Consider the following 21219-nt stretch of genomic DNA (forward strand, 5'->3'; position numbering starts at 1 on the left):
TATATAATTTGTACAACAACACAAGAAGAAAGCTGCAGTTCAGAGAGATTAGGTGGCTTTCCTTTCACACAGCTGGGTATCAAAGCTAGGATTTAAATCTATCTGTCTCACTCAAAAGCATCTGCTCTTCCTACCATACCATACTGCATTCTACCCTAAGCATTTTATTGGGAAATAGGCTTAATCTAATTAAGCATGGTGAATGGAATAGACCACTTCATTTATCCACTCAATAAGCTTTCCTTAAATATGTATTATATACAGGACACTGCTAAGTATTAGGTATACAAAGAATAAGAGAGCACTCACTCTCAAGGAGTTTAAGATCAAAGCTTCTTCTATCCATCTATATTTACCAGCAAAGAGAAGCTCATTACATAATGATAGAAGCAACTCCCAACCATGATTCAAATCTTTTTAATTAGCAAGGAGCTTTATTCATAAAGCCTTTCAAACTGAGAGTTTATCAAATATCCCGGGATAGTCATGTCCCCAAATTTCATGCCACATCTGAGACTTTAACTGGAGTGAATTCATATACCACAATGGTTAAAAAAAAAAAAACAAAAAGAGAGAGAGAGGCATAATTGTCTATTATATTCTCTGATAAGGACTACTTAAAAATTTCAGAGCTATCTAGTTTGTAGAAGCCTGGAGAGCCTTGGAGAATTAGATTCAGATTCAATTAAATGATATTAAGATATCCCTGAATTTTAAACTGCTGTGCTGTGAGACAATGCCTTTACATCACGTGGGTAGAGCTATATTTTTTAAAGTATTTATTTTGGTTGGTGCTAATGAGATATTTATCTCCATTTCCTAGACATTTTGGACTTTGTTTCAGAAGAAATTCCAAATGTTACTTACAAGAAGCAAACTCTAATCTCTTAATGTTAAAATGTACCACAGAAGAATGAGGAATAAGCTACAAATAGCAAAACACAATGCTTTCTACTTGAAGAATCTGCCAGCAGAGGGCAATATTAGTTTTCACACTCCTAATACCTCTACTGATTTTAAACCATTAAGTATAAAATAGCTATTTGGTAGAAATCTTAGGCTATAAAGTATTTTTGTTTCTGGCAGATATGAGCAGGAACATAGTAGAAGCGAAGATAAAACATGGTGTTGAGTATTAGAATTCCAACATCTCTGATAAATATGAAGCTTATTTATTTTCATTGCTATGAAAACTCTAGACATTTGCTGGTTATAATTCAGCTGGAGGGTTACCATCTCTTTATGGTATTTCCCTGTTCTCTAGCACACAGAAATTTTTCAGTGACTGTTCATTGAATAACTTATAAGTAAATAAATGCTGATCCAATAGATATGTGTGTATGGGGTTGGGTGGAGGCCAAGGGTAGGATGAAAACTTCTTACACTACCCTCTCATTTAGAATGCAATCTTTTCTGTGCATGCCTTCTTTGAATGTTTCAGATAGCACTTTGGAAAGTGATTTTTGGTCTTTCCAGCACTTTTAGAGTAACCTTAAATCAATGAATTTAATCACCATAGCTTAGATTAGTAAAAGATGAAAGCTCTTGCTGAACTTTCCATAGGAGAGTTCCAAGGCTTACTTAATATTGGTAAGGATATTTGGCTAGACTGCATTTATGAAAAGTAAGATTATGGAAATTAAAATATTATTTGTCAAGTGCTGATTGAATTAAACAAGCCACTTGACAGAACTAAAGTCAGAAAGACTCAAATTGATATTTTTAGGCTGAATTAAAAGGAGAGATACAATATAAATTGTGAGTGAGCCAATATGTGTCTGCTCAGTATCTATGTATCTTATTTTCTCAATTTTGGTATGTAGTTATTATTATTTCACCTACATAGGATGTTAGCAACTATGTTGGCAGTTTGAATTAGTTGGCATTATGCCAGATTTTTGTTTCAACATCTGTTAAATGCATTTCTCAATCTATACTCTGTTTCACCATATAGATAAATATTTAACATGAGGGAATGGACTTTGGGGATGACTGAATGAGTCTTATGTTTCCAATAATTCATTATACATTTGTTTTTAGAAACTCCACCTTAAGGCAAAAACTACAGGCCTAGTGGGAAGAAACCTTCTTCTGTGTACTCTTGATGTTTAGGTTTTTGGCCAGACTAAAAGTCGCAGGAAAAGAAATTTGCAGAGATGCCTTAAATATAGTACTGCAAATTCTCTACTGGAAGATGTGGGATTAGCTGCAGTGTGAGTGGAAGGATTTTTCTGAAATTTGCCCATCAAATCTCAGCACAGTTTTCCCATCAGAGTCATTTAGAGTAGCACTTTCTTTGCTCTGCTCAAGATTCTTTGCCTGGGTTAATAAGGTCAAGTTCCATAAGAAAATAACAACCTGATCTACCATCAGTAACGCATTCTGTTTAGGTAATTTTGGGTGGGAATGCTTGGGTTTATGCTGATGTAGGCACACTCTTGTTCCGCATTGACTAACAGCTGCAAGGCAACAAGCTAGTATTGAGCTGGAGTTTGTCATCAAATGTAATCAAACTAAGTGATCCACATTTCAATGACTTTAGCCTCGTTAGCAAACTCTTCTGATTAAAGCAGTTGCAATTTATTATGTTAATAGATAAATTTTTTGAAAAAAGTATGAATCTCTTCTTCTCCCAGTGTTTCAGTGATTTAATGCTATACTTTTGAAGCCTTCACTTAGTGCCAATAATTTGCCGTATGGCCATAAGCAACAACAGCATTATTGTTTTAGGGCACATTTCCAGTGTTTATTTATGCTATGTAGTGCCTTTAGTAGTTTGATTTCCCATAGGACTGACAGAATTTCTTTTAGATGTTTTGTCTTCTAAGTGTAAGACTTTATTCCAAGGGTAAAATACACTTATGAATGTGAAAGTTGTCAGAATCAAAATGGAGTCACTTGTGTTTTAAAAAGCCCTGACAAATAGAGCCAGGGAAGCTTATGAAGGGAGGGTTCTCATGCACAAATGCCAGATGAAAAAAAACTGTCACAAAAGACTGCAAAAAGTTCAACCTTGCAAAAGGCCATAATAGCCTTACACACAAAAAAAACTTCTTCCTTGAGGACATCTGCCCATTAACTGCCTGTCCAGTCTTGAACTGATGATACCCTAGTTATTTACTGATCTTTGCAGCAAGAATAATTACCTCAAAAATTATGTAATTCTCTTCATTTTTCCTTTAAAAATATTTGTCTTCCTTTACTTCCCTGAATACACCCTGAATACACACATATTTATTATGACATGCCTATTCCCATTGCAATGCCCTATTCTTGAATAAATATTATTTTCTTTTAGAGAGCCTCTTTCTGTCTGTTATATAGGTTGACATAAATTTTGATGGATTATTTAATTCACTTCATTGTGTAGATGACAAATGACTAATAAAAATAATTTGTATTTCTTGATATGATCATATTCATGCCTCTTTAAAAATGATTTGGTAGCTACTTTTTACAACTTATTTATTTAATTATACATAAACTTGAACTTCACAATAGTTTCAGGTTTATAAAAAAGTTATGAAGATAGAACAGAGAGCTACCATTATGCTACACCCAGTTTCTAGTATGGCTAACATCTTATATTGGTATGGTACATTTGTTATAACTAATGAACCAGTATTAAACATTATCATCAACTAAACTCCATACTTTATTCATGTTTCCTCAGCTATACCTTTTCTGTTCCAATATTCTATCCAGGATACATTACACATTAGGCTTCTCTAGATTATGACAAGAAATCTTGGGGGGATTCCTGAAAGGAAGGCCACAGATGCTATTCTCATCACATGATATCAAGAGTACATGCTATTGACATGACTTATCCCTGTTGTTAAACTTGATCATCTGGTGGAGGTAGTGTTTGACAGGTTTCTCCTCTGTAAAGTTATTTTCTACCTTTCTTTACTGTATTCTTTGGGAGCAAGACATCATGTGCAGCCCACACATCCTCCATCTCATTGAAGTGGGAGTATGATATATACTATTTTGAATTCTTCTGCTTGGGAGGTTTGTCTATATTCCTTTATTTATTTACTCAACTTATATCCTTATGGACTCAGCATATTTATTTTATATTTTGAGTTTTAATTTAATATTATTTTATTTATTTTGTTGCTTAAATTGTTACAGCTCTGTTCACTGGGTATTCTTTTAACTGGCACCTGTATCTAACATATCCCACCATTGTGTGCATGTGTGCTTTACATTTTTATGTTTTGCATTTCCTTCATTTCCGGCCACAATAAGATGCTCATCTTATATATTCCTTGTCCCAGTCTCAGAATCTAGGAATTTCTGCAAAGAATCCTGGTTTCTTTTATGGGAAATTGGCATTAGAAATCAGTATTTGATGTATTTTGAAGTCAAGCTGGTAAAAAGAAAAATCAATATTTGGGCACTAATTGTGCTCATTGCTATTGAGATGTCATTAATTTTAGGCCATCTCAGCTGACAGAGCAAGAATATGCATGTGTATGCTAATATATATATACATATATCTGTGAGTATTTATTAATATATACTCATGTTATTCTGCATTAAGTCAAACATGAGTTCATGCTGATGTGACCAATTCTACTCCATCACCAAAGGATCACTCTAGCCTTCTGGGGACTTGTTACTTAAAAAATATATATATATTTTTAACTCAGTGTAGGCTGAAAATAAAAAGGAAAGAAAGAAAGAAAGAAGACTGGTGTTTATGATGCATTCTACTATTTCTCCAGAGCAACCTGGAATTATTTACTGCCTTTTGATTAGTATGATTTAAATGGACTAAGCTATTTTTTAAGTAAAGACAGAAGGCCTGGACACAGTTTATTATTATTGAAGCCAAAACTTTTCTTCTTTCATTAATTGGTAAGAAAAAAAAGTATGTGAAAGATTGTGACCGGCTCTAGTTTTTCTGTAAACAGAACAAGAAGAAAGAGGCTAAAATTGCATTAGAAGAAATATAAGGGAAAACATTGTGCTATAGAGAGTTACTGAATGCTAGAATGTAAGATAAGAAGAGAAATTGGTGACTGTTCCTTAAAACTAGGATGGATTGTCTGGTTGTCTAGAATAGTAGGTGTTTTTCTGATTTTCAAAATTCTTTTTCCTCTCTGAATTCTGGGATTTTACCACGTATAATTAAAGCCTTTGCCTAGGAAAATCCCTACTTTGAAGATATGAGAAGGAGATCTGAAAAAGGAGAAAAAAAGAATAGATTATACCTACTACCCAACCTGTACTCTAATATATTTTCATATTCTTCAACATCAAGTAAATCCATGTTAGAATATTGAGCTGCCCCTTTTTCAAGCTCCTTATGTTTAATGGAATCTGGTCATAGGCATGAATGGATGTTTCCTTTTCCTAAGCAGATGAGTGACTAGATATTCACAACTTCATACTATGTTTTTTAAAAAAGCTTTTATGATATTTTTAAAACTACATTCTGCTAAATTGTCCTCACTTCTTTTTTTTTTTTTTTTTTTTTTTTTTTTGAGACGGAGTCTTGCTCTGCCGCCCAGGCTGGAGTGCAGTGGCCGGATCTCAGCTCACTGCAAGCTCCGCCTCCCGGGTTCACGCCATTCTCCTGTCTCAGCCTCCCGAGTAGCTGGGACTACAGGCGCCCGCCTCGTCGCCCGGCTACTTTTTTGTATTTTCTATTAGAGACGGGGTTTCACCATATTAGCCAGGATGGTCTTGATCTCCTGACCTCGTGATCCGCCCGTCTCGGCCTCCCAAAGTGCTGGGATTACAGGCTTGAGCCACCGCGCCCGGCAATTGTCCTCACTTCTTTCGTTACCTATCTGGAAGTAAGTAATGATGTTTCACCTAAACAAAATGATTTAAACAATGATTTTGGACTTAGAATGATTACCTTTCTCTACAGAACATTTATTTTACTAGGAATATCATATTTAGGCTAATAATAAAATTATTTTGCATGGTGGCAATAGAGTGTATTAGAAAGAGTCCTCCAAGACCTGAGTTTTACTCCTGGCTGACTGTACTACATGCCATGGAAGTGATCTTGGATAAATTGCTTGTCATTCTGAATTTAGTTTGCTCATCTTTGAGACAGTTGTAGGAATACTTATCTTACAAGGTCGTTATGAATATTAAATGTGTTCATGAGTTCACTCATGTGCTAAGAATATGCTTAAAGTTGTTGTGCATGGAGACGCATGCCTTGCTACGGGGGGTAGGGGGAGTTGGGGCTGAGGTGGAAGGGTTACTTGAGCCAAGGAGTTTGAGACCAGCCTGGGAAATACAGCAAGATCCTGCATCTGAAAACATCTATGTATGTATGTATATATGTGTGTGTACACACACACACACACACAATATGCTTAAAGTACTCAGATGGCAGTTATTATGGTTATCATTATTAATCATAATGAATTCAGCAACTCATCAAAGAAATATTATTGAATTCCTACTGTATAAAAATGAATAAAACACTATGTGTTTATAAAAATGAATAAAACACAGCCCTTATTTCCAAGGAGTTCATGGCATTGGAGGAAAAATATGAAATTACTTTGAATTTGTAAATAAGAGAGAAAGCTCACAAAAATACTCATGAGCAGGAAAAGCTCATTCAAGAACAAATAATGCCTCACGGATAATTCACAAAGCAAAAGAACCCAAAACTCTGTGTTTTCTTTTTCTGAAAAGATCAATATAATTATAATGTATATATCATATTAATGATGAAAGTTTGCAATATACTGTAAAGTAATTGTATATTTCAAAGTTTAAAAATTTTCAATTTTACCGTAAAGTCATAGGGAAAATGTAGACTAAAGGCAAAAGAAGGAGAATAAAAGTGAAGGGGAGAAGAATGAGCTGTGAGAACTTGAACAGATGACTTAACCTCTTCGTGTTAATTTCATCTTTAATTTCCCCTTCTATGAAATGGGGATCATTCTATTAGCTATCTTATAGTTTTGGAATGAGAATTAAAGGGGATAGTGCATTAATACATATAAAGCACTTAAGGCTGGGTGCGGTGGCTCACGCCTATAATTCCAGCACTTTGGGAGGCTGAGGTGGGCCAATTACTTGAGGTCAGGTATTTGAGACTGACCTGGCCAACACGGTGAAACCCCATCTCTACTAAAAATACAAAAATTAGCTGGGCATGGTGGCATACGCCTGTAGTCCCAGCTACTTGGGAGGCTGAGGCAGGAGAATCACTTGAACCTGGGAGATGGTTGCAGTGAGCCAAGATAATGCCACTGCACTCCAGCCTGGGCAACAGAGTGAGACTCTGTATCAAAAAATATATATATCATATATATGTGATAAGGTGCAAGAGTGATCATCACAAGCTCAAAATATACTTCTGCACTGTCTCAAATTTTTTTTTTGAGATCATAGACAAGTTATCCTCTGGGCCTCAGTTTTCTCTCTGTATAAGATCCTAGAGTAGAAGAACGATCTTTAAAATTTTTTCCAGCTTTTGAATTAGGGTAAAGGAGCAGAAGAGACTGGGTATGAGAGTTGCTTGGGCCCTGACTTTATGGAGATAGTAGCTACCTGTGAGAGTAATGGGGAAGTTTGAGAGGACATCTCAAGAAGGGTCATTGAGAATAAAGTTTCATTTCTTCTATCTTTGTTTCAGAAAATGAAGCAGAGATATTTTTGGTTCTAGTCTCTATTCCTCATTAAGCATTTAGTTAGGGTTTACAAGACTTTTCCTCAAGTAGTATGAGGATAACCTGAAGGTCTTAATCTTTATTTGGGGGTATGTATGCTGGGATGGAAAGCTGAGGTCCTTGTAGAGAGGACCACAACTGATAAACAAATCAGAATCACAAGTCTTAGAAAACTAGGGCCCCAGCTGAGCCTAAAGAGCAGCTCCTTTTGGATAAGCTACCAGACCCATATTTTCTATGTCCTCTTGGATTTGTTGTGAGCCAGTTTTCTCTTCTGAGGCAGCATACTTTCTGTTTTATGATGGAAATGTTGCCTATATAAGGAGTAAAAGACTAGGCCCTTGGTGCTTTTCCCTCTTCTGCTTGTTCGCCTAGCTGACCAAAGGCTTCCTGGCTTCATTAAAAAAAAGTAGAGGCTGAGTATTACATTCCCCAAAGTATGCCATGAGAGTTATTCTGTGCTTTTTTTCTCTTTAGTACCAAAGGAGAATAAGAATGTAAACATCTGTTTTATATAAACTAATTCCAGACTTAAACTTGATTAGTATAAGAGAATATTCTATGTGATTAGTTTTCCAGTTATAACATGATGACTTTCTGTCCTTTTATTGCCTTCTTAAAGGAGAAAAGAGAAGAACAAATAATCTTTCTTTTTTTTAAAAGTGTTAGAGAATTGCCAAGTATAACCATTATGGTTGGTGCAAAAGTACTGTACTTTGAAGTCAATGGCAATAGCAAGTTACTTGCCCTGTAGAAATATACTAAAGTAAACATAAAATAATGGTGGGCCTCATTACCTAGAGAACAAGACATTTTGGGAAGGATCATTGAGAATAACATCAAACCATTTAGCGATTTGCAGGAGGCAGTTTTTGCATACTGCTTTATAGTAGTGTTTTTGCATACTGCTTTATAGCAATCATCTTCACAACCCTTATTAATTCAAAGTTTTTCTGAACTAGGCTTTATCAGGCCCAGTGTGATGAATGCTTCCAATTAAACAATCACTTAAAATATTTAAACAGTAAGCACAGTCTTATCTTCTCCAGAGCAGGTAGAAGAATTTCAAGGGAGAAAACTGAATTGGAGAGAGGATTTTAGCAATGACGTTATTGGAAATGTGCTGGACTACAGAAAAAAACAATGTTACCTTTTCCTTTGCCTCATTCCCCCATCCCTACCATCCAATATAACATTAATGATGAGAATCTATGTAAGGAGACTTTTGAGAATAATTCAGTGATTGTTATCGTGAAACTAGAAATGTCCCATAATCTGCTACATGTTGCTGCAAAGTCCACCATTGCGTATGTAAACTTTAGAAGAGGTAACTCGCTTCTCTGCTTTCATTCCCTCCCTCGTAGGACTTCTAAGATCAAGGATAGGTATCAGTTCCTGATAAACTGAAAAGGTCTTTTACTTTTCTCTTTTTTCCCTGTCTCTGTCCCCATAGCCTTTAAAGAGTATTTTTGGTTTGTGCTTCTTTGGAGCTACCTATGCAGCTCTTTTCATAAAAAGCAACTGAAAATTACCAAATCATGTTGATCTTGAATTCATGTCACTCCTTGCATTATCCATTACTATTATTTTAGTTCACCTCCTTGTACTTATTATAGCCAGAAGGCTGCTTTGCAAAGCAGTGAACAGCAGAGGCTCTGGAGTGAGATTGCTTGGGTTCAAATCTTGGCTCTACTGCTTGCTAGCATAGAATTTAGGCAAATTGCTTAACTCTCCAAGTCTCAGTTTCCTTAGATGAAGAATGTCATCAATATTATTATTGCAACCTACTCCTATTTTTATTCTTTTTTTTTCCAATTTATTTCCCTTATTCCATCTCTCACACATCCAGTGGTTTTGTAATGTATAACTCTTTTTACTCTTCAGCTTAAAGTCCTTTGGTGTCTTTAGGATATAATCCAAGCCTTTACAACTGGTATCAAGGCTGCAAATGATCTATGCTTGGCTCCCTTTTGTACTTTCTCCACACTTGAACCTTACCTGCAGTTCTATAAATGGGCCATGTCCCTTCACTCCCAAGCCCAACTGAGGCCTGGTAAGTTTCTACATATTCTACACTTACTTGAGATGCCATACTTTCTGGAGCACCTTCCCTGATTTGCCTTTCCTGAGAGAGATACCTGCCCTATTTGCTTCCTAAGAATGCTAGGTTTAATTTTTCAGGACATTCTTAAGCTGTTTGCTGAGACCTACAAGACTGTAAGTGTCTTGAGGGCAGGGACTGAGTTTTCTCTCTCTAGTACATAGTATAATCCCTGGCTAAATAACAGGTATTCCAGAAATTTCTTGAGGAATGAATAAGTAAACAACTGAGTACAGTTTGGGGTTAAGAGACAATAGTGGGTTCAGGTTATTAACTATGCCATTTTTATGGATTTTAATTACTCTGTCAAATAAGGAGTAATATTGGATAATACCCAATAATTACTTGGATTAGTTCAGTTTATTGGATACTTGTTATTCACCACTTCGTATATTGTTATTCCTGAGTAATACTTTCACTTAAACTTCACTATTGTTGTTTTTTATCCCAACCCCTCCTACTCTTTTATCCCAACTCCTCCTATTCTCATCCTGGTCTGGGCCCTTTTCCTAACTGAATCATATTCTCTTGATTTATATTCTTGGTATTCTCAGCTGACTGCTTGTCAAAATCTAATTTCAGGGGTGCATTTATTCTAAAGTGTAAGTAAGATTTCCGTCCAGGGACTACTTTGTCCCAGAAAGCTACATTTTAATATAAGACTAAACTTTATTGAAAAGGAATAAGAGACCCTCCTGTGTCCCAAGTCATACATTCATCAATATATGAGACTTAAGAGATGGATTGGAGATTATGGAAGATATAGGTCTATTTCTACATATATACATATGCACGTAAAAATGCCTTTTAGGTATTGGATGTTCCTTTTTCCTTTCCCAACTATGGCACCTTGTGGATTTTAAATACATTCATGAGTGCTATCACCCACTTGATGGTAGTGAAGCTACGAAAGACCTACAAGCAATCAACTTGATAATGTACTATTATATTGGCTATCCTTTCTTCCTTACTTCATTACCTCTACCCCTCATGCCTGTACCCTGGGGTCACACTCCAAACCATCTCTAGTCAGACTAGAAAACCCCATGATTCATAGAGTACTTGGCAGAGTATACAGAAAGGTCTTTTCTCAGTAGTGGAAATACTTAGGCATAGACTGAATACTGCTTTGGTTTCACCTAACAAATTTTAAAAGCAAACCCTAAAAGGATCAAACTGTTTCTAAGCAACTTAATTCTGTCCCAGAATAAAGCTCAAGCATATTGATAGGAATACAAAGATATCCTTGTTATCCTAACAAGGTTAAATTCACTGTGTCTGATAGGTAGTCAAGGATTATGAGGCCTGAAAAGACAAGAAAATACAATCCATAACAAGTACGAGTACTGACCAATTGAAACTGATCCAGAACTGACACAGATATTAAAATTATCAAATGCAAACATTAAAGTTATTATGACTGTGTTCTATCTATTTATACACTTAAAGGGAGAAAAGGAATACATAAAAAAGATCCAAATTAAACTTCTAGAGTTGAAAACTACAATGCCTGAGATGAAAAATATATTGGATGAGGCAATTGGCGGATTGGATAGTGGAGAAGTAAAGGTTAATGAACTTGAAGAAATAGTTATGGAAACTATAAAAAATGAAGCATAGTGATAAAAGAAAACAATATTTAAAAACAAAATGAACAGAGGATCAGTGCACTGTGGAAGAACTTTAAGTAGCTTCATATATGTGTAGTTGGGGCCCCTAAAGGGAAGGAGGTTGAAGACAGAAAAAATGATGGCCTCAAATGTCCAAATTTGATGAAAACAGATGGAAGAAGTACAAGAAATATGAGGGGAGCCACATCAATTACACATCATAATCAAATTGCTCAAAAACAGTAACAATAAAAAAACTTTTAACATCAAGAGAAAAGAGACATTGTTTATATAGAACAAGTAAGTACAAAGATGATAGAGATTTTATTTTTATTGGAAACAATACAAGCAAGAAGACAAATGGAAGTACTAAAACAAAAACAGAAACTTGTCTACCTAGAATTCTTTACTCTGCAAAAAAAAAAAAAAAAGAAAAAGAAAAACATCTTTGAAAAACAAAGTGAAATAAAAACTTTTCCAAACATGTAAAAGTGAAATAATTTGTCTCTAGTAGAAATGCATTACTGGAATTATTAAGAAAGTCTCTCAGGGAGAAGGAAAATGATATCAGCTAGAAATCTGGATCTACACAAAGAAATGAACAGCACAAAAATGATAACTACATGGGTAAATATGCTAAATTCTTCTTATTTAGATCTCTTTAAAAGATAACTGACTCCTTATGCAAAAAAAAAAAATCAATGTAATATGGGATTTAAAATATAGTAATATGCAATAAAAGTGGATGACAAAAGTAGTAAAAAAGTCAGGAGGGGAGAAATGGATGTATACTGGTCTAAGGTTCTTATACATGAAGTGGTATAACACTGCATGAAGAAAGGCTGGTAAATATGTATACTATAAACTGTAAAGCAACCAGTAAAATAAAGAGTCTTAGCTAATAAACTAGCAATGGAAATAAAATGGAATCATAAAAAATATTCAAAAAGAAGGCAAGAAAAAGGAACAAAGAATAGATGGGACAAATAGAAAACACATATCATGATGGCAGATTTAAACTCAACCATATCCATAATCGCATTGAGTGTAAAACATCTAAGCACACAAATTAAAAGGCAGAGATTATTAGACTGGATGAAAAAGTAAGACCCAATTTTAGGGTGACTACCTAAAATATACTTTAAATATAAAGAAAAAAATAAGTTAAAGGTGAAAGGATGGAAAATGATACACCATGCAACACTAATCAAAAGAAAGTTGGAGTGTTAATACCAGACAAAGTATATTTTGGAACAAAGAATACCACCAGGGACAATGAAGGCAACTTCATAATGATAAAGGCGTCAATTCATCAAGAGGACATAATAATCCTAAATGCTTATGTAACTAACTACAGAGCTTCAAATACGTGAGCTAAGACTTACAGAACTGCAAGAAGAAATACACAAATCCGCAATTATCAGAGATTTCAATACCACTCTCAACAACTGATAGAACAAATAGGCAGAAATCACTAAGGGTATAGAAGATTGGAACATTATTAAACAACTAGACCTAATTAACATTTACAGAACATTCCACCCAATAGCATTCTTTTCCAGTGCACACGGACCACTTATAGATCATTTAATCCTTAATAGGTGGAAGCTATCATTATTCCCATTTACAGTTGAGTAAACACAGGTCTGAAAAAGTTTAGTAACCTTCTGAAGGTCACACAGTTAAATGTCACAGCTGGGCTTTGAACCCAGGGTATCTGACCCAGAACTCTTAATCATTAGGCTCTGTGGCCTTCCTTGAGCACCTGGAATAGCTCAGGTCTCTGGGACTTAGAATGAAATCCTTTTTAAATAAACAACAGAATGGGAGACTCAAACAGCATTCTCTAAATACTGCTTGGAAAGGAAGTACCTTCCCCCTTTCCTCTCATATTCCCACTCAGCCCAAATGGCCTGTCTGCTTCCTTTAAGTGACATGACTTATCGGTATCATAAACTCGGGTTCCACAGCCGCTGGGGCTGAAAAGAGACGACAGTTGTAGACTACAAAAAGTTGGTGGGAGCTGACTCTTTCGCAGGCTGCGTCCCCGTCGGGTGGGCGGTCTAATGTACATCCAAACAGAGATCAGGATGCCTGTTTGCCCCTCTTTAAATGCTGGGATCTGGACAACAACTCCTTTTCCAGGAAGGAAATGCGTTTTTATTCAAATGACACGTAGCATCCTTAGTTCATGGTAGACTTTCTTTGCTTATCCTCTTATCTCTGTTATTAGTACTGTAATGTATATAGCAATCACAACACGGTTTCCTTCTTGACTGGCAAGAAAATGCCATAGAGGGGAGCACCTTTCTAATGGATCTTTGGCTGAGACCTGAGACATGACTGTTTCGGGGGAGGAAATTTGAAACGGGGATATTATTCTGCCTTACTATGCTGCGTGTAGGATTCAAACTGCTCAGCAAATGTGAATCTTCGTAATACAATTAAACAATCAATTTTCTCTTTGTATGAATGCAATGTCTCACTCTTTCCCCACACCTCTCCCGCCCCTCCTCCTTGTCCTTTCTACGGGGCTTCCACCCTGTATTCACATTCCCCCCTACAATTAGTGACTACCCAGTTCTTGTCTCTCATTTCCCTCAGCAGCCCCTTTCCTCTTCCTGGGCGTCTTGCCCCTACGGCCTTCTCCTCCCTCCCTTCCCCGCAGTCCATGGTCTCTGAGGAGATCAAAGAGCCATAGTGTGGCTGCCTCCCAGCTGAGAGAATTTTCCAGCTCCCCCTCCTGGCTGGGCCGAGTTGTGGGCTGAGAGGTAGGAGGCTAGGCTGGGGCGTCTTGACTTCTGTGGGGAATTAGGAAAGAGGTGTCCGAAGCTGCATTGTACACGATAGAAAAACAAAATTCCCTTTGTGCTAGTGTGGTGTCCCTCGGTTTGGGTCTTTGCCACACATTCTTGAAAGCCATTGTTTACACTAGGGTTTTGCAGGTTAGGAACGGTGCCGGTGGGAACCGAGCTGACACTGTAAGCGCTTCTCTGGTACTGAATTGACCATACAATCGGTCGAGGGAAAAGTCACCCTCCAGGGGGGCCTCCAGAGCAAAGGAGGGAGGACGACAACTGGCCAATCAGGAGGCGAGGCCGAGACAGGCTTCCCCTCGTCGCTCGTGAGCTGCAAACAGTGGAAAGTTGGGAACCTCAGTCGCCGGCCCAGGCGGAGAGCAGCGGCGGCGGCGAGGGCAGCGGGACTCGGGCCGCGGCGCCGCAGGCTCAGAGTTGCCCCCGGGGCATGGACCCGGCGCGCCGCCAGCACTCCGCCACAGGCTGTCCAGGGCCCGCGGGCAGATAGCCGTCCAGGAGGAAGCCGCATCCAGACAAAAGCTGCCGCATCCCTGCCCTGCCCAGCCCCTGGAGGGATTCGAGTTTGGTGCTTGTCCCTGTCTGATTCTCAGCGCCAAACTTTTTGCTAGTTCAGAGATTCCAAGAGTCTGATGAGTTACTTTGAGAGGAAACCCCCTGCCTGTTGTTGAGGAGGACTAAGCACAGTGCTTAGGCGCTCAGGGGGAAAAGAAGTGGAAAAAAAAGAAAATGATTTCCAGGGAAGTTGTCCATACAGTATTTCTGTTTGCTCTTCTTTATTCTTCCCTAGCTCAAGATGCGAGCCCCCAGTCAGAGATCAGAGCTGAGGAAATTCCCGAGGGGGCCTCCACGTTGGCTTTTGTGTTTGATGTGACTGGTTCTATGTATGATGATTTAGTTCAGGTGATTGAAGGGGCTTCCAAAATTTTGGAGACATCTTTGAAGAGACCTAAGAGACCGCTTTTCAACTTTGCGTTGGTGCCTTTCCATGATCCAGGTAAGGGAAATATTTATACTTTGTCTTTGCTATGTGTCATGATTACATTATTTCTTATGCTGTGAATGAAATTGTTTGTCAGGAAGTTTCAAAACCATTTTAAAAAATGTGCAGCTGAATATAGTTGTAACAAAGAATTGCTTGCTGGCGTCTGGGTTTGCTCATCGATACCTACTTAAATCTCAGCCCTGGTGGAGATGGCTTGTTTAGGGAACTTGTACAGTGGTCCTCAAACCTGGAAATGTGGAGTTATGAAAAACAAAACCAAAAATCTTGGGCAACGACATCAAAATCACTTAACTCACTTAGATTTTAGAACTAAAGCGTGTTTAATTACGGAGGCAGACTTGGACACGAATTTATAGCAGCAAAGCTTTAGGGGCTAACATCCTGATTGAAAGCACAGTCTGAGGATAGATAACTCTCATTTAAGAGGGGAAAAAACCTGTTGTGTGAGACACAAGGAAGCCTGTAAGTAGTTACTACTAGTGGAACTGAAGACATGAAAAGAAAAGAGAGAAACCAGTCATTTCTTAACTGAATCTATTCATCTTTGCACCAGGGCATGATTAGATATGTTCACAGATGGGTATAAACATTACATCCATGTCTCCTGCCGTAGAACTACATGTAATTCAGAATGTCTGTGCTTTTTAAAGGTAATTGAAGCGAAATAACTTCATTTTTGCCCTAAAGCCATGGGTTTCAGCGGCTCCACTGTAATATGATCCTATTTACTTTTTTCAGTTTCTCTTTAAAGTAGCACCTCTCTGTGAGGCTTATAGGAGCCCCCATTGCCATAGCTGAGGGTAGCCTTGCAAGGGGAGCCCTGGGGCTGGCAGTCTAATGTCCACCTGAGTTTCATTAGCACAAGTTGCTGCCCAGTTAAATAAGTAAAGCAGTGGTTTATTAACAGCCCTCCCCCACTGTTCTCCCACATTTTCCTGCTTTTGAAATTCTCCCTTCATGAGAAGAACTTGACACAACCTCTTCACAATGAGAGTGTGATATCGGCAATCTCGAATTCTTTCCTGTGCATTTAGCAAAGGTATATAAGTTCATACTATTGGTAGGTATTAAATGTGGCAGGTTTTAACTATTAAACAATGGCACTGGGAGAAATTTAAAGAGAAATAGAACTCTAGGATTTTCATGCTCTTCAAATGATGAAAGCAATCTGTCCTCTTCTGGGATATGTAATATGTGTATACACACATACACATACATACATCACATATATGTAATTACACATATTTGTAATTTCTACATTGGTTAAACATGAAATATTATTTATATTTAAATAAAGAATGATTATTTACTGTGTTTACTGTCTTAGTAAGACACTTCATATGTTGTGATTTTCAATGTATTAAATGTCAAGATGCCAACTGTGATGCAGTTTGAGGTTTTTGTTATTTCGGAATACCTTGAATATGTTTCTTCTATATGGATGAATATGAAGTTAGCTAAAAAATGAAGTAAAATTTTGTTTTTTCGCTAACACCACGATTTGCTTTTCACCAAAGAACTCTTATGAAAGTATATTGCCGTAAACAGAATACAAAAATTGCCCCAAGTTATAAATGGATACTGGACTATCCTGATATTTTGAAGTGATATGAAGAATTATTGGAATGAATTGTATTGTGGTGCCCTGCTTTTCAGTTGTTACCAAATGGTAAAGTTTGTATATTGTTGTAGTTGACTTTCCTGTAGTTTTTTTTTCCTGTAGTTTAGCAATCATGATTTAAAGTGGGGGAAACTTGACATGCTAATAACAGATGAGTGAATAAATTAGAGCTTTTCTAATATGAGAAAATGGTTAATTTAAATTAGTTTCATAAACTTTATTATGTATATAATTAAACAGAATTATTAATTCTGTTTACATTGTGATTCAAAGTAGAGAGAAGTGGCCAAATGTTTATGTTATGTAAGGCTATTTAAAATATAATATTTTTGAAGATAAAGAGAGAAATTGAAGTTAAAACATACTGTTAACATTAGTATTCACTTTACTAGATTGTGGATATCTTTCCTCTGTGTATGTATGTGTGTATAATTCTTCAGAGTTTTTGGCCTCTTTGTGTGTTTTTTTTTTAGACAAGGTCTCACTCTGTCACCCAGGCTGGAGTACAGTGGCACTATCACAGCTCACTGCAGCCTCAACCTCCTAGGCTCAAGCAGTCCTCTCACCTCAGCCTCTCAAGTAGGTGGGGCTACAGACACATGCCACCACACCTGACTATTTTATTCGCAGGGACAGGGGTTCCACTATGTTGCCCAGGTTGGTCTTGAACTCCTGGTCTCAAGTGATGCTCCTGCCTTGGCCTCCCAAAGTGCTGGGATTATAGTCATGAGCATCTTGGAATGACAGGAAGGACCTTAAATGGGAATTGGCTGTCTTAGTGAGTGACATTAGAAAAGTACATTTACTGTTTGAGTCTTAATATCATCAACTGTATAAACTGAGAGAATTCTATGTGAATATCTCTAAGGTCTCTTCTAATTGTGATGGTTAATGACTCTGTTTTACATATGGTTGTTTTCATAGTCCCTAACACATATTCCTATGGTTGAGTGACACAACCAACATGGAAAGAAATAACATATGGGATTTAATATGATTATATAGTAATCTTGAATGCTTATAAGCCCTTTGACATCTATCACATTTAGCTAGATGAAATAATAGATACATTCTGGGATATATTCTATGTCTTTTGATATAAACCTTTAGATCTTTGCAGATGTTTGCTTTGGAGCCCTGCATTACAGTTTAGAGCAAGGTGTGTGTTTGCAGATGGAGTAAATTTAAAACACATGGAACACATAGGTGTAGAGGAGGCAGGATGTCTAACAAGTTGAAAATGAAATAAGACCATTCAGAACATGTGCATGTAAGAAGCACTGTGTTGAACTAGCAGCACATGTATCTAGAGTAGGCGGAGGTACCAGAGATGACCAGGGGTCATGGAAAGGCGAGCCAACCTTTTCATTTTGATGTAACTTAACTCTGGTTAAGATGGATCTTCCACTTTCACAATCACAGTTAATGAATTGATTTTTAATGGTTTTGTTGAGATGTAATCCCCTTACCATACAATTCATCCACTTAAAATGTACAATTTGATGCTTTTTAGTATCTTTACAGATAGGTGCAAACATTGCGACAGTCCATTGTAGACATCTTTATTACCACAAAACCAAATCCCATATCCTTCAGCTATCAGTCCCCTGTACCCCAATCATCTTCTCCTCAGTCCTGACCAGCCACTAATCTATTTTTTTGCTTCTATAGATTTTTCTGTTCTGGACTTTTATACAAGTAGAATCGTATTCTATGAGGTCTTTTATGACTGGCTTCTTTCACTTTAGCATAACATTTTCAACATTCATCCATGTTGTGGCATGTATTAGCACTTCATTCCCCTTTTTATAGCCAAATAATAGTCCATTGAATGATACACCACATTTTGTTTATCTGTTAGTCCATGATGGATATTTGAGTTGTGTCCACCTTTTGAAACATTATTGTGAACAATGCTCCCATCCATATTCATGTACAAGTTTCTGTGTAGACAGTTGTTTTCATTTCTTTTGGATATATACCTGGAAGTGGAATTGCTGGGTCATAGTAACTCTATGTTTAATTGTTTGAGAAACTGCCAAGCTGTTTTCCAAAGCAGCTGTACCATTTTATATTCCCACTAGCAGTGTGTGAGGGTTCCAATTTCTTCACATCCTCCTCAATATATTACGATTATTATTATTATTTGAAAAATGCACAGGTTCTTTGTTATATCACATAGATTTATAAGGCTCTTATTACTTATAGTTAAAATAATTCAAAAAATAGAAAGTAAATTCATTCTGGAGATTATTCTCTTTATGTAGCATGCAACTTCTTTTTTTCTTCCAACTTTCATTTTAGGTTCAGGGGCCACATGTGCAGACTTGTTACATGGGTAAATTGTATGTCACTGGGGTTTGGTGTACAAATGATTTCATCATCCAGGTAGTGAGTGTAGTACGTGATAGCTTTTCAATTCTCATCCTCCTCCTATCCTCTCATTTCAAGTAAGTTCCAGTGTCTGTCTACCTCTTTGTGTACATGTGTACTCAGTGTTTAGCCCCTACTTATAAGTGAGAACATATGGCATTTGGTTTTCTGTTCCTGCATTAATATGCTTAGGATAATGGCCTCCAGCTGTATCCATGTCACCGAAAAGGACATGATTTCACTCTTTCTTATGGCTGTGTAGTATTCCATTGGGTATCTGTACCATATTTTCTTTGTCTAGTCCATCATTAATGGGCATCTAGGTTGATTCCATGTCTTTGCTAGTGCAACATGCTGTTATTGAAATTTTTGATTCTTATGTATTAATTTTTACTGTGCTTTTTACATAGCACTCAAAATGTATTCCTCTCTTCCTTGAAATACAACATTGAGGAGGGCTGATCATCTCTCTTTCACTATAGCTTATTTTATCACTCACTCTCTTATATCCTCTCCTCTCTTTAAGGCAGGTACCAGAGACAGGAGGAGAGAGAACAGGACAGTATGTTTTAATGAGTTACTTCATAGAAAGAAAACTCTTTTTTCTTCTCTTTCACAATTATGTCTCCACTTTCTTCCCAGGATATCTTATGTGAGTCTTCATGCATGCATTCATTCATTCACTCACCTATATGTTTCAGACCTTGCTTCACATGAAAGGGAGTAAAACAGATAAAAGCTCCTACATTCATGAGCTTACATTCTATTGCAGGGGTGGGGAGTGATACAGGCAATAAAGAAAACAATTAAAATATATATGGTATTTTTGATGATGATAATTGGTATGGAGAAAATAAAAAGCAGGAAAAGGGATGGGGAGTTTGAGGTGGATTGAAGGTGTTGGGATTTTAAATACGGTCATTAGGGAAATCCTCAGTTGAAAAGTCACATTTGATCAAAGACTTGAAGGAGGTGAGAGAGGGAGAAATGAGGATATCTATGGAAACAATGTTACAGGTGGAGAAACAATAAATGAAAAACTCTCCGGATAAGAGCATCCTGACATGTTCAGGGAACAGTGAAAAGACCAGAGTCTGGAACACAATGGGTAATAGGAAGAAGTTAGAGGGTGAAGTCAGAAATATGTTGAGTCATTTCAGGAAAGGGCTCGTAGTCCATTGTGACTTTGGCTTTTACTCTGAGTGAGATGGGTTGCCATTTTAGGGTTCTGAACATAGAAGTGACATGATCTGAATTATGCACCTACATAATCATTCTGTTGTTTGAGAATAGTCGGAACAGAGCAAGGACAGAAACAGGGAGACTAGACAGGACACTATTGTATAATTCAGACAAAACAAGATGGTATATCTTGTATGAAGTTGGTGGCTGTGGGAGGTGTGAGAAATAATTGGATTTTCTGTATATTTTGAAGATGAATCCAAAAGGATTTAATGAAGAACTGGATGTGAGGGCTTAGAAAAATAAAAAAGACAAGACAGGTTCTGAGGATTTGGCTTGAATGATGCTATGGTTTGGATGTGGTTTTTCCATGCCAAAAATTTTATGTGGAAATTTGATACCCAGTGTGTTAATGTTGGGAGGTAGGGCCTAGTAGGAAGTGTTTAGGTAGATCCCTCATGGACAGGTTAATGTCTTCCCTTGAGGGTAAGTTCTTGCTCTTATGTGAATAGATTAGTTCCTTTTAAGAGTAAATTGATTGGGTGGGGAGTGGGGAGGAGCTCAGTGTTTCACACCTGTAATCCCAGCACTTTGGGAGACTGAGGCAGACAGATTACTTGAGGTCAGCAGTTCAAGACCAGCCTGGCCAACATGGTGAAACCCTGTCTCCACTAAAAATACAAAAATTAGCTGGGTATGGTGGCACATGCCTGTAGTCTCAGCTCCTTGGGAGGCTGAGCCAGGAAAATTGCTTGAACCCTGGAGTCAGAGGTTACAGTGAGCTGAGATTAGACCATTGCACTTAAGCCTGGGCAATAGAACAGACTCCATCTCAAAAAAAAAAAAAAAAAA

The 21219-nt window shown here is 37.2% G+C and overlaps 1 protein-coding gene across 1 annotated transcript in view; it reads left to right on the plus strand.

The window, feature by feature from the left end:
• Positions 1-14526: 14526 nt before the first annotated feature.
• The window catches only part of HMCN1 (hemicentin 1), a 454750-nt gene continuing 448057 nt past the window's right edge, over positions 14527-21219 (plus strand). The window contains exon 1 of the mRNA XM_023203379.3: positions 14527-15182. Coding sequence (XP_023059147.2) covers positions 14915-15182 — 268 coding nt within the window. The 5' untranslated portion in view covers positions 14527-14914. The remainder of the gene's footprint in view (positions 15183-21219) is intronic.

The sequence above is a fragment of the Piliocolobus tephrosceles genome, chromosome 1 (assembly GCF_002776525.5).
Source record: "Piliocolobus tephrosceles isolate RC106 chromosome 1, ASM277652v3, whole genome shotgun sequence".
Lineage (NCBI taxonomy): Eukaryota > Metazoa > Chordata > Mammalia > Primates > Cercopithecidae > Piliocolobus > Piliocolobus tephrosceles.